The sequence below is a fragment of the Peromyscus maniculatus genome, chromosome 10 (assembly GCF_049852395.1).
Source record: "Peromyscus maniculatus bairdii isolate BWxNUB_F1_BW_parent chromosome 10, HU_Pman_BW_mat_3.1, whole genome shotgun sequence".
In the NCBI taxonomy this organism is placed as follows: Eukaryota; Metazoa; Chordata; class Mammalia; order Rodentia; family Cricetidae; genus Peromyscus; species Peromyscus maniculatus.
In genome coordinates, this window is record NC_134861.1 from 92,880,876 (window position 1) to 92,893,112 (window position 12,237).

Genomic DNA, 12,237 nt, shown 5'->3' on the forward strand with positions numbered 1-12,237 from the left:
AGGAAGGTGGGGACCACTGCTCTATAGTGACAGGAATGGAACCCAGGACCTCACATATGCCAAGAAGTGCTCCATCACAGAACTACAGCCCCAGCTCAGCAGGCGATTTTTAAAAAGACGACAGGGCTGGTGGGATGGCTCAGTGGGCAAAGGCGATTGCTGCCAAGCCTGACAACCTGAGTTCTATTCCTGGGAGCCACATGGAGAAAGCAGAGAACTGGTCCCCGCAGGCTGTCCTCTGATTTCCATACACACAGTGGTGTGCCCACACCCACTCATATACATAACAACATGTAATAAAGATGAAAAAAGACTATAAACACGTAAGCTCGGATTACACACTTTAATCTGACTGACGTGGAGAAAGTGGGGAAGACATCAGAGAAATTTCGTTGTGGGTCCATTTTATACATAGCCAGATGCAGTTTTTCCAAAAAGTACAGCAAAGTTTTAAAAACCACTCTGTCAGAATCCCTCAGGAAACCACAGTGTGTAACCCAGGAAAGACACTATTTGCGGAATAGGAGAATCATAATGGGCAACAAAAGATTAAAACTAAAGAAAGCACCAGGCTCCAAGCAGTTCTAGGGTGAGTGCACCTGCAGAAATCACGTTGAAGCTCGGGGGTGGCTGCCGTGGAAACATGCTACTGAGGGGCTGCCCGAGTCTCAGCATGGCTTTCTTTGGAGAGGAGGCGATGTCAGCGGACAGCGCGGCTGTGCTCAGACACCCAGCTTACTGGCCTGACTGAGAACAACCTTGAGGACCGGCATGAACGCCGACGTCTCACTGAAGTTGCTGGTGCTAACGATGTGGGTGTGGACAGTCAACCCTTCTGAGTAGTTCCTCGTCTCAATGCTCCTCGCAATGCTGTGTAGACCGTTGATGATGGTTGGGGAGAGCTGAAATGAAGGTGTTGGCAGGAGAGGTTACATCAGGGGTGTCCTATGAGACCCTCTGAAACACAGCCTGAAATACTCTCTCTAAGGAGGTATAACTAGTGAGCATTTCTGGAATATTTTAAACCAAGCAAACATTTTTTAGACCAAGTAGAAGTTACATTTTAAAGTAGAACCATGGTAAGATGATTCGTATGAAATCATTTATGAATTAATTACACATGCACCAGTCTCTTCTGGCATTTACAAAAATTTGTTTTACTTTTTCTTTGCGACTAGATTTTGCTACATTGTGCAGGCTGGTCTCACACCCCTGGGTTACTTTCTCCAGTTTACCTGGCTGTATCCTCTCCCTCTCTAAGTCTTTTTGAGACAAGGTCTCATGTATTCTGAGTAGCCTTGAACTAGGTAGCTGAGGATGTACTTCTGACTCTCCTGCACCCACCACCTGGCTCGCCCCCCACCTCTTAAAATCAAAGTCTAGCACTCTGCCATGGCGTCACTCAGTACTTCCCATCCTTTAGAAGAAGACTCTCTTTAGGATCAGTCACAGACCACGCCCCTTCCTATCAGGCCAGCTTTCTTTGCTTTGGTTCTCATGAGCAATGCTATTCTCAGATGGAACTTCATGTGACCAACAGGATTACTACAGCCCTGTCAAGCATGCCGTCTGATCTCTCCAATCTTAGCGCATTCACTATTAACCTCTCAGTGGAGCAGCAGGTGGGTTCAAGGGACCAACAGCGACTCCCTGCTGTGGGTTCTCTTCACAGTCACACAACATTACCCTGACCACCTGGTGGTGACATCTGGTTTTGCTTTCTGTATCAGCTGTTTTGGGAGAAAAAAATTAGGAGTCTTAGACTCCAGAGACAGACGACAGATTCCTTCTCTAGACCACAGAGCCCCTGGCTTGTCTCTGGTTTCTGACACACGGCTGTGAACATGAGCGGCAGGCCAGCTCTCCTGGGCCCAGCACAGTCCCGTCTGTATCTCCCTGAGGCTGTCTCTCCCATCCCACATGAATGAGATCTGGAAAGCCCTCTCTGCAGCTATCCTGGCCATCTGACCCTCCACACACTGTAGGACAGTGCTGACGCGACGCTTCCTTTATAGCAACGAGAAAGAACTGACTGTCGTCATCTACCGTTCCCCCCCGGAAAAACTTACTGTCTGTTCCCTAAGCTTGTCGTACAGAAACTCCAGGCGCTTGCTGGCATCGTCTAGCTTCCTCTTGGTTTGCTATAGGACAGGAAGAACAGGCGTTACACACGAATCTTTCGATGCTATTACCGTGGAGGCAGCATGTGGAGGAGCACAAGCTCGAACAGGTTGCTGGAACGGACATTAATGATCTACTGAAGGCAGGGAGGGGATGAGCACAAAATGGGTTTTAAGTAGGTTTCATGTGGATCGCCAACTCCCCTGACGAGGAGTGCCATGTGCAGCCTGTGACATGTTCAAAGGCCTTGGGCAGCAGCAAAGGATCAGTGTCACCGAAGAGGACAGTGACGGGAGATTATGTGTGTAAAAAGGAAACAGAGGAGGAATTGTGGAATCTCTCTCTCACCTTCCAAAATTCCTATTTACACACTTCCCAACATCTGCCTCACGTTTCTGGCATTCAGATCACTAGGAGGGGTGGGTGGTGGGGTGAGAGCTCACCAAACATGGACCACACCCTGGGTTGATCCCCAGACCTCCTCCCTCCAAAGAGGATGACCAAGAGGGAAACAGACTTAAATGAAGATCACTCTCCTGATTCAATGTGCACACTCTTATGTGTAGAGCCAAAAACTTTCAAACACTAAAACTAAAGGTTTTAAAAATAGAATATGATAAATGATCAGCCTTAGAAATACCTCATCATTTTTATTGAATATCTACCATGTTCTGTACTGGAGACAGATTACATATCAAAACTTCTAATAAATGGGAAAACACTAAACAATCGCAGTACTTTCATGGTGACTGGCAGTGTTGGGGGCTGGCTGAGGGCGGAAGGGGCAGCAAGCACAGGTGCCGCCCGGGGTGTGGGCAGGAGTGAGTGCCAGCCTGCGTCTCAGCGGAGGGTGAGGGCACTCAGGGCAGCACTGTACACTAACGGTGCTGCATGCCCATGTGTGAATAAAGGGGAAGAAGAAATCCCCATTACACGGCTAAGTGAAGGGAACTTTGTAGACAGGAACCCCAGGGTCCCTGCTCAAAGCTACTGCCATCTAGGTACAGACAGACAGCTGGACAGGACGGAGGGCTAACTGCAGAACAGAGCTGCTCCTCCTGCTCCCTTCACCCCGGGCTCCCAGGTATGCAGAAGGAAGGAGTTCTGGAGACAGAGGAGGTTGGACTCAACACCAGCTGAGAGATGAGCCATGTACTGCATCCTCTTCACCCACGCCTGAAGAAGTACTGGAAATCTGCCGTGGCCTCACTGAACACCCCCATTTGTGGAAGACTGTGCACAAGACTGCGTCCATTTGGCTATTGGCTTCATTTGCCCCCTAGTCTACTTGGTCTTTCTATCACTCCCAGAATACCAGTGCTGAGGTCTCTGAGGACATTTTCAACACAGAACACAGCTTCCCACTAGGCTGGCAAAAGACTGAACAAATCCACACCCATGTCTGAAGAAACAACAAATCCCAGAGGCTAACTTCTCATTTTCAACAGATGAGCGGCCAATGGCTTAACAGACATTTTCTGTGCTTGCTGGTACAAAATCAAACTTCATTTCCCACAGGGCCGGCTTTATGGGCTCTGCTGCCAAAACAAAGGCATCCTACGCAGTTATGTTGACCATGGCCACATCTCCAGTACTGAAGAGCTCCCAAGTAGCAGCCCCCTGGCCTGTCACTGCTGTGCCCTACATCTGCATGGGAAAGGTCAGCAGACGACAGGCAGCTCAGCTTGTAGGCTGAGAACCCGGAGCAGGCTGTTCTTCGACTCCCCTTTCTCATCTGGGAGAAGAACGAAGACCCATCACAGGATTGTTACAAAGGTTAAATGTAACTCACTAATCTGAGTAAAGCAAGTGCTAGTTTTATTACCTCTAAGACACACAATTTGCAGGACTTGGAACAATAATGAGGGGACACTAAAAGGACTTTAAAAAAGATTGAAAGATTTTTATTTTACTGTTTTATGTGTACACGTGTTTTGCCTGCATGTATGTACACCACATGTGTGCAGCGCCTTCAGAGGTCAGAAGAGGGTGTCAGATCCCCTGGGAGTGGAGTGACAGACAGTGGTTAGCTGCCATGTGGGTGTTGGGAATGAAACCCAGGTCCTCTGCAAAAGCTCTCCAGCCCCAGGTTATATTTATAATCAATTAAACCACAAGAGGGAAAATACATACAGGGTCCGTGGCTGAAGAGAGGCAGCGCTGGATGAGGTCCTCAAACGTGGTCTTGAGGATGAGGTGCTCATCTGGAATAGGTTTCTTGGTGATTTTCTCTGTTGGCAGAGCCTGCACGTGCTGTAAGAATTAGTGGTATACAAACAATCAGAAATGCCCAGGAAGTATTTTATATACAGTCTTGAGTCTATGGGAAAGAGAACCAATCACCTTAGAGAGATCAGTTAGAAACACAGTGAAGACTTCATGTGTGACATCACCCAGCACAAGATGACACTAGGAGGAAGCGCAGCCCTCCCTGGGCAGCTGGATGCGCCTGAGCCGAGGGCTGCGGCTCGAGCTGTGTGGGAGAATGCTTGCGTGTCCAACCAATGTGAGGCCCCGGGATGCATCCCTATCTCTTCTCCTCTCCTCTCCTGCTCTAACCCTCCCCTCCCCTCCTCTCTCTCCTCTCTCACTCACACACACCTTGAAGTAACGGACTAGTCATATACTGAGTCACTTATTTTCGTTTATCCTAGCGTTCTTCTATTCGTGTACTCCTTTCTCATTCACTGTGTTTGGGACAGGGCTCTGATGTACAACCCAGGCTGTCTTGAACTCGCAGTGATTCTAACGTAGCCTCCAAAGTGCGTGAACTGCAAGTGTATACCACACCCAGCCACTCTCTCACTCTTCTTAGAAAAGTGTGCTGAATGACTACAAAAGACGGCAAGATTAGGCCAGAGGGTAAGACAGAACAGATCACAACGTTGCCAAGAACAAAGACGAAAGGGTAAACGGGGACTCCAGTTTTCTACACTTCTGCTCATCAGTTAATTCTCTCATGCACACAGTAAATGCCAGGCAACTATGCACCAGGACTAGCTACTCACTGGTGAGCCAATATAGAAATGATCTCAGACGAAGAAAGTTCAGAGGCCACTGGGAAAGAAGCAAAGCTTAAAAATGTAAACTACACTAAGTCGATGCTTAGGGGAACTAAAAGTCACTAAAACTCAAATCTGACCAAAGGGAGGGAATGCACTTCAGAAACTTATAGAAGATAAGCAGGCCAAACACTGGAGGAGGTAGCGAAGCATCCCAGACAGAGGGAAGAACATGCACAAAGGAAGGGCCACAACCACACAAGGGACCAGATGGAGGCCAATGTGGTTGGAGCAGAGAGCAAGGAATAATGAATAATGGTGACTATTTGTCCTTCTCCATTACAACAGGAAGCTGTAACGTTCTAGCCAAAGGGGAGGTGAGAACCAACCCAGGTGACGCAATCTGCAGTACTGAAAACTTCTTTAGGCAGGATGATCTCTCAACAACCATCCATATGCTCTAAGTTCAGGCAGGACTTTGTTCCATTTCCTCATAGTGGATGACCCATGCTCTTCATATTTTTGTGTATAGGTCAAGACATCTTTGTCTTTCTAAGTCTCACTTGGAAATGTATTAGGAGTTCTTAAACTTCTGAGACGCTGACAAAGTATAAATGTGTCTTGCCATCTAGCGGTACAGCTAGCTTAGCAGGGTTTTTTGTTTGTTTGTTTTATTGTTTTTTTCCCAAAGAGTTTCTCTTTGTAGCCCTGGCTGTCCCTGAACTCAAGAGATCTATCTGCCTGCCTCCGCCACTGAGTGCTAAAATTAAAAAGGTGTGTGTCACCATGCCCAGCTTGGCTTAGCAGGTTTTAAGCAAACACATTAAATGATGTAACGCACAACATTTTTATTTAACATGTTAAGAAAAGCCTATAAACCAGCTTTTACTTAGCGACCTCAGATGTAGAGAAGACTCATCCAACCTTAAATTGTGTACTGACTAGATTAAGACTATCACTACCGCGACATAGTAAACATACACTCCGAAAATGGATAATTCTTGTCTCAAAAGCTTACATATAATCATGTAATTGAAAAATAACATGCATGTGCACGATCAATCTCTTAAAATGGAGTTGCTGCTTTGAAAACACCATGGGTAGAACTGTGTAATAAACACGTTGAAGGGAGCCATCTTCCCATGATTTATGTTACCTGGATGGTGTTTCCAATAGGAGCTCCTGGGGCCCCTTCAATGTTGGGCTTTGAGAAAGATGGTGGCATGCCTGTTTGACCAAGAGGCTGCTGGACGCCATGGAAGGGCTGGCCACTTGCGAGGTGCGGCGGCTGTGGGAAGGAGGCCTGGCCTGACAGAGGCCCTGGAGCTGAAGGCTGCTGCTGGAGCATCTGGGACTGGGGATCACCGCAAGGGTTCATGATTGGTGACGTAATGGGAACAGGAGGCGTGAAGTTTTCAGGAGTCTTTTAAAAGATGGGGGGAAAAATTAAAACACCAAAACTAAGAATAAAAAGGAAAACAACGTTTTCTTAGCTAATTAGAGTACCTCACAGTTAAATTTTCTTTGCAGTAGAAGACTTTCAAATGAAACTTGATGCAGAATCGCAGGGTAAAACATCAATGTAGACCTAGTGTGGCTAACGTGGGTAAGGAATACACCTAAGAGCCAGCTCCCTGTGATCTCATACAGTCACCAAGGCCATGGCCTTTTCGTCTAGCAGTACAGACTGTGTGTGTGCTCATGTGAGCATGTGCATATTAAATGACAAGGGACATAACTCCAATCTCTTAAATCACTAAGTAGCTATTACTAGGTACTGAAAACAGCAAGTTAGGTTTCTGGTTATTATTAACCTTTTGTTGGGGCTTCCTTACTAACTTAATATCTTCTAATTTTATGTTCTAGCCTCTCAATATTATACTTGAGGGAAAGAAATCACTAAGAATTTACAATATATATAGTCTCAAAGAAGGGAAAAGAAAAATACCATTTTGTGTTCATATTACTGACACTGTAAAATAATTACTGACATATAAACAATGCTAAATACAGGGCATTTCTTCATTTAATATTGTGACAGGGACAGCAAAATGGCTCGGTGGGTGAGGGCAACTGCCACCAAGCCCAAGGACCTGAGGTCAGTCTCTGGGACTCACATGGTGGAAGAAAAGAACCAACTCTCTACAAGGTGTTTTCTGACTTACACACACACATTGTGGCATGTGCATGAGTATGTGACACACATACACACACACACACTGAAGTGCTTGTGTGCACACGGAAAAAAATCAGAAACTTATTTTTAAAAAAATATTGGGAGGGGCTGGAAAGATGGCTGAGGGGTTAGAGCACTGGCTGCTCTTCCGGAGGACCCAGATTTAATTCCCAGAACCCACAGGCAGCTCACAACTGTCTGGAACTCTAGTTCCAGGGGATCTGACATCCTCACACAGACATACATGCAGACAAAACACAATCATTAAAAAATGTTGCAAAAGGAAATCTAAAATGTAATTATAAATTTCACTGATTACAAAATATAATCATGATTATTGCTAGAACTCAAATAATCAAGAGCCCAGTGTGAAATCCTGTTTCCTGCTGCTTGAGGCCTGTAGGAGAGTGACAGCCTGCCTTGCCAGAACAACCTGTCACCAGAACAAGGTTCTCCCGGGGTGGGTACAGGCAGAGATCAGCTGACACAGTCTCACGACAGGGTCAAGCCCAGTCGGCCTCAGACTCTGACCAGTAGTTGGGATCTGGGCTGTGTTTCCAGGTTCTTGGCCTCTTATTCAGAGGACTAAAATTAAGGCTGGCATACATTTGCAAAATCGGTAAAGTAACTTTATTCAAAGCAAAAAACAAAGAAGGTTCGGATTAGAGAGACACACGGTCAAGACTGACAGACAGCAGGCCCCATGAACAAGGTCGCTCAACAGTCCACGTTTGTTGCTGTTGTTCCCTGAGGTTTCTAGTTATGGAGTCTAAAGGCAGGGGCTTTTGTTCTCCATTTTGACTGACAGAATAATTTATAGAACCATTTATCCACTGCTCGGGCCCCACCTCACAATGCATCTGATTTTACACATGCAAGCTAAATCATGTGTAGACAGAGATGGTAAGCAGGAAATTCTTCCTAAAAGTTCACTTGTGGACACAGTTTTGCTTTATTCCACATGTGCTCAAAACTAGTTCAGGCCAGATCAGGTTTTCTAATCTAGTACGTGTTCAGCTAGAATCTGTCCAAGTTTGGTGGTCATTAGGAGAGGAGAAACTTATTCCATTGTTCAGAGTGGGATACCTGTGCAGTTCAATCCAAGTGGAAGCCCTAAGTGGCTAATGAGTTGCTAGGTGCATTGTTCAGAGAGGGAGTGTGGACACGGAATGTGCAGGTAAGCATCTCAGGCTGCCAAGAACATGAGAAGAGGAAATGTAAGCTCATCCCAAGCTGAGTCCCAGGTTCCTCAGCCATTCCCCATGGCTGCCTGCCTCAGCCTCCCAGGTCCTCCACACTGAACTGGGGTGTGGGCCGCCCTCCTCAGCACAGGGAAGGCTTGAACACATTCTCTATTCCCCTCCTTTCGCCACTGCTTAGAGATGGGTTTTCGGGAGAAAAACTGGGCAATGCATTTGACATGCATTAACCTGCAAGCTCTGCCTTGAAAAGGATCAGTCAAGTGTGGTGTGCTCTGCATGGCTATAGGTGATCTAGACAGTGAACTTTTCCATTACCTTCTTCTTCGGTACTCTGTTCAAAGCTGGAGGATCATTCCAACCATTCTGAGGACCTAGAACAGACAACAGAAGACATTTTCCTTCAAAACCCTGAAAGGAAGAAAATGATTCATCTTACACTTAGAAATTCTCCTCAACAGTGAGGTAACTGCCATACGGGCTTTACCAATCAGCAAGGGTCACACAGGGCATGCCCTCGTAGGCAGCATGTTTGACAGCGCTGCTACTGAGAAAGAAGGGACTGTCGTCCTAGTTGAGGCTGAAGTCCTTCTGTCTAACAGACAGCAGCCTCCAAAGGCAGGCAGTTCATTCTCCTCTCCAGATTAGGGGCACAGATCGGCGAGTGTGCTTCTGCAGAGTGTCCGTCATCCTCGACGGACAAAGAAGACTAACAGGAAATGCAGTGCGGTATGCACATCACAGACACTCAACACGGTCCTCTTAAAAAGTGTGAGCACCCAGGTCAAGCAGCAGCTCAACGTTGGAATGTCTGCCCAGAATAGGAAGTCCAGGTTCCGTTCCCAGGACCACAAGGCAAACGCCAAAAATCCAACAGCGCTCAGCTATATAACAGCAGTAATTCTCAGTTTCCTGTCTTATGAAACTATAGACAACTACAGTACGTTTCATCAGAAACTGGAAACCCAGTACCCCAGCATCTCCAAGTAAAAGTGGCCATCAGTATTGCTTGGTGTTTTAGTGCCAGTACCTTACAGAGAGCGCTGAAAGCCAACAATTTCCCAGTTAGGACGAGGTTACGTTACACCTCACTATGGACACAGACGGCTGCTAAAGCACATGTGTGTGAGAGAACATGTGAAGATGGATAGTCCCCCCCTCCGCCCCCCAGTGTGTTTTCCTCAGGATTTCCCCCTTGCCAGAGAAGCTGATACACACACTAAATCACAACAAAATTGCTTAGCACACCAAAGGAACTGGTTCATGCTTAATGTTACTGAACACGGTCAGCTCTTTTCCTAACCACGGTGGACTTAGCTGCTTTGCTTTTTAAACAGAACTTACTTCCTACAAATTCATCTGAGACAGGAGGCTGAATAGGGAGGGCTTCGAACATTTAGGAGCTGGTCACAAGCTACTGAGTCACACAGGAATCATTCAAATCTCTCCCATCACCTCATATTCTTACCTGCGTAGAGCAATCTGTCATATTCATAGAAGACACATGGCTTCTATGATTTAAAGCTGTGAGTCATCATACACATTCAATCACTTCTAAAATTTGATTCAATTAAGAAGCCAAATAAAAATGATACCAATCAGATTTAGGGTAAGTTCACATGCATTATTGTTGATGCCATTCATTAGCTGTATTTAATGATTAAAGCATTTTAAAGGTATATTTTACAACCAATTCACCTTCCAATACAGATGCCTGGTCTTGGAAAGACTGATTTTCTGTAGATAAAATGTAAAAGTCACTTAGACAGTATTATGGAAGACATTCTAAGCTCAATTATCACGTTATACTTTTTCTTCCCTGCTTACCAGCACTCAGAAAATGCAAATGCACTACTGCAAAGCAACAAAACTTACTTTACAATTTTTAAAATTTAGTTCTTACAAGGTCTCTAACTAGATAGCCTGGACTGCTCACAATGTAGCCTAGGCTACTCACTCTGTAGTTCAGGCTGCTCACTATGTAGTCTAGGCTAAGTTCAAACTCATGATCCTCCTGCCTTAGCCTCCCCGCTCCCAAGTGCTGGAATTACAGATGTGCACTACCACATTTGCCCTAAAGCTTACTTTTAAATCAAGTGATGTGAAATGTCTTCTGTCCGATTAAGGAAGTTCTCTGTTTCTTGGGTGAATTCCTTTAAGTTGTACAAATACAATGAACTCTTAAACAGCACTTCCCTCTGACTATGCTCTCTCTAAGAGAGGTTTGCCCTTCGTTTAGAAGCCAGTGTCCCTAGTCCTCGTCCTAACGGTTTCTCTGTTTGACTGGCATTTCCCAATGATACCTCCTTCCGCCATACGGCACCAAGTGTTTTCACGCTAGCATCACTCAAAGCTGTGAACCAGGCTGACTGAGAACCCTGTTAAACTAGATTCTAATTGGTGAGGTTAAGATGGCCTATCGTTATCTTTCCAGAGTTCCTCGGTGACACCAGTGTTGTCCTCAAGCCTCCAGCACTGGAGCAGGAGCTACAGTCTGACCACACTCCCTGTCCCCGGCAGGCACTCAGGGTCAGGCCGGCCTGGTGCAGCTCAGAAGCATGAAGGTAGCTACATTCATCTGCACACAGCCTTTCAGAGTGCACCAGCTTCACTTGGCAAGGGAAGAGCCAAGAGAAAACAGCAATTAAGAAGGTGAACTCAACTCCGTGTGAGCTTCACCCAAGACACACACATCCTTGAGAAAGCAGGCTGCAGTAGGAAAGGATCCCACAGCCTGAGGTCTATTGCTTGGAAGATGGCTCCAGTCTTGACTGACATGTTTCCCTTACAATATGGCTCCCAAATGCAGGCCGATTTCTTCATCTAGGGCTTGACTGAAGAGTGATCAATGCTGTCTAGAAATGTTTACATGATGACTATTCCATACAACCCAACTCAAACCACAGTTAGCCAACGTCTGGAGAGTCACCACGTGTACTCTGTAAGGAGACTAGCCTGGTTCCAATTACAGATGCACTGTCTGCACCCAGACCCCGGCTTATGGGCTGGGGATACCACAGCCGACACCTCCAAGTGCCAGAAACAGGCTGGATGTGAGCTTCTTTGAGGAGTGTGTCGGTAATATGCCCTCTTCTCGCCCTCTTGACAGGAAGGGACAGGGGACAAAGACTCTTCCAAGCAGAAGCCTGGGAATGGCTTTCACCAAGTAGCAGCACAAAGAAGTCTGGGGAGAATTTTCACATGACCCCTCAGTGGCGACACAAAGGTCAGAATGAAGTCAGAAATTCAGAGTTAGCAGTGAACTGGAATCAAATCAGAATCGACTCTCAAGAGAGCGGCCAGTTCTCCAGCTTGAATGAGGAGCCAGGAGACACGGGCAGTGATGCAGTTTGCCGAGGAGGAGAACCTGCACAATCATGAAGCCCTCTCCCGTTAGATGCTCCCTGACTCTGCCTAACGTCAAATCATGCACTGTTTAAACGGGTTCTGCTTCAATAAGTCCTGGCTAAACGTTTTCTCAAGTTAATACATAGTTTTGGCTCAGCCATATTCTATTGTAAAAATGTGGTGATTAACTTAGCGTTCATGCATGTGGGTGTACCACAGCTCACGTGTGGAAGCAGGAGACCCATGGGAGTGCTGAAGCGGAGTCTCTCTTGTCTTTGTCACTGAGTCTCACTGCAGGCTAGCTGGCCCACCAGCTTCACAGGTTCTGGAGAACTCAGGCTGTGAGACTTGCAGAGTCGGCACTTTTTACCAGAGACAGGGCCTAGTCCTC

At 46.4% G+C, this 12,237-nt stretch overlaps 1 protein-coding gene across 50 annotated transcripts in view; it reads right to left on the bottom strand.

Moving 5' to 3' along the window:
* Positions 1–329: 329 nt before the first annotated feature.
* Sec31a (SEC31 homolog A, COPII component) overlaps positions 330–12,237 on the bottom strand; it is a 58,074-nt gene continuing 46,166 nt past the window's right edge. For 28 of the 50 annotated variants that reach the window (XM_076546759.1, XM_076546750.1, XM_076546745.1 and 25 more), the window contains 5 exons: positions 8,817–8,872; positions 6,280–6,546; positions 4,255–4,374; positions 2,070–2,141; positions 330–902 (listed from right to left, as the gene is read on the bottom strand). In XM_076546759.1, the coding sequence (XP_076402874.1) occupies positions 723–902; positions 2,070–2,141; positions 4,255–4,374; positions 6,280–6,546; positions 8,817–8,872 (695 nt within the window). In that variant the 3' untranslated portion in view covers positions 330–722. Of the gene's footprint in view, positions 903–2,069; positions 2,142–4,254; positions 4,375–6,279; positions 6,547–8,816; positions 8,873–10,196; positions 10,236–12,237 lie in introns of all 50 variants that reach the window. The other 22 variants (XM_076546756.1, XM_076546757.1, XM_076546749.1 and 19 more) reach the window with 1 other exon arrangement.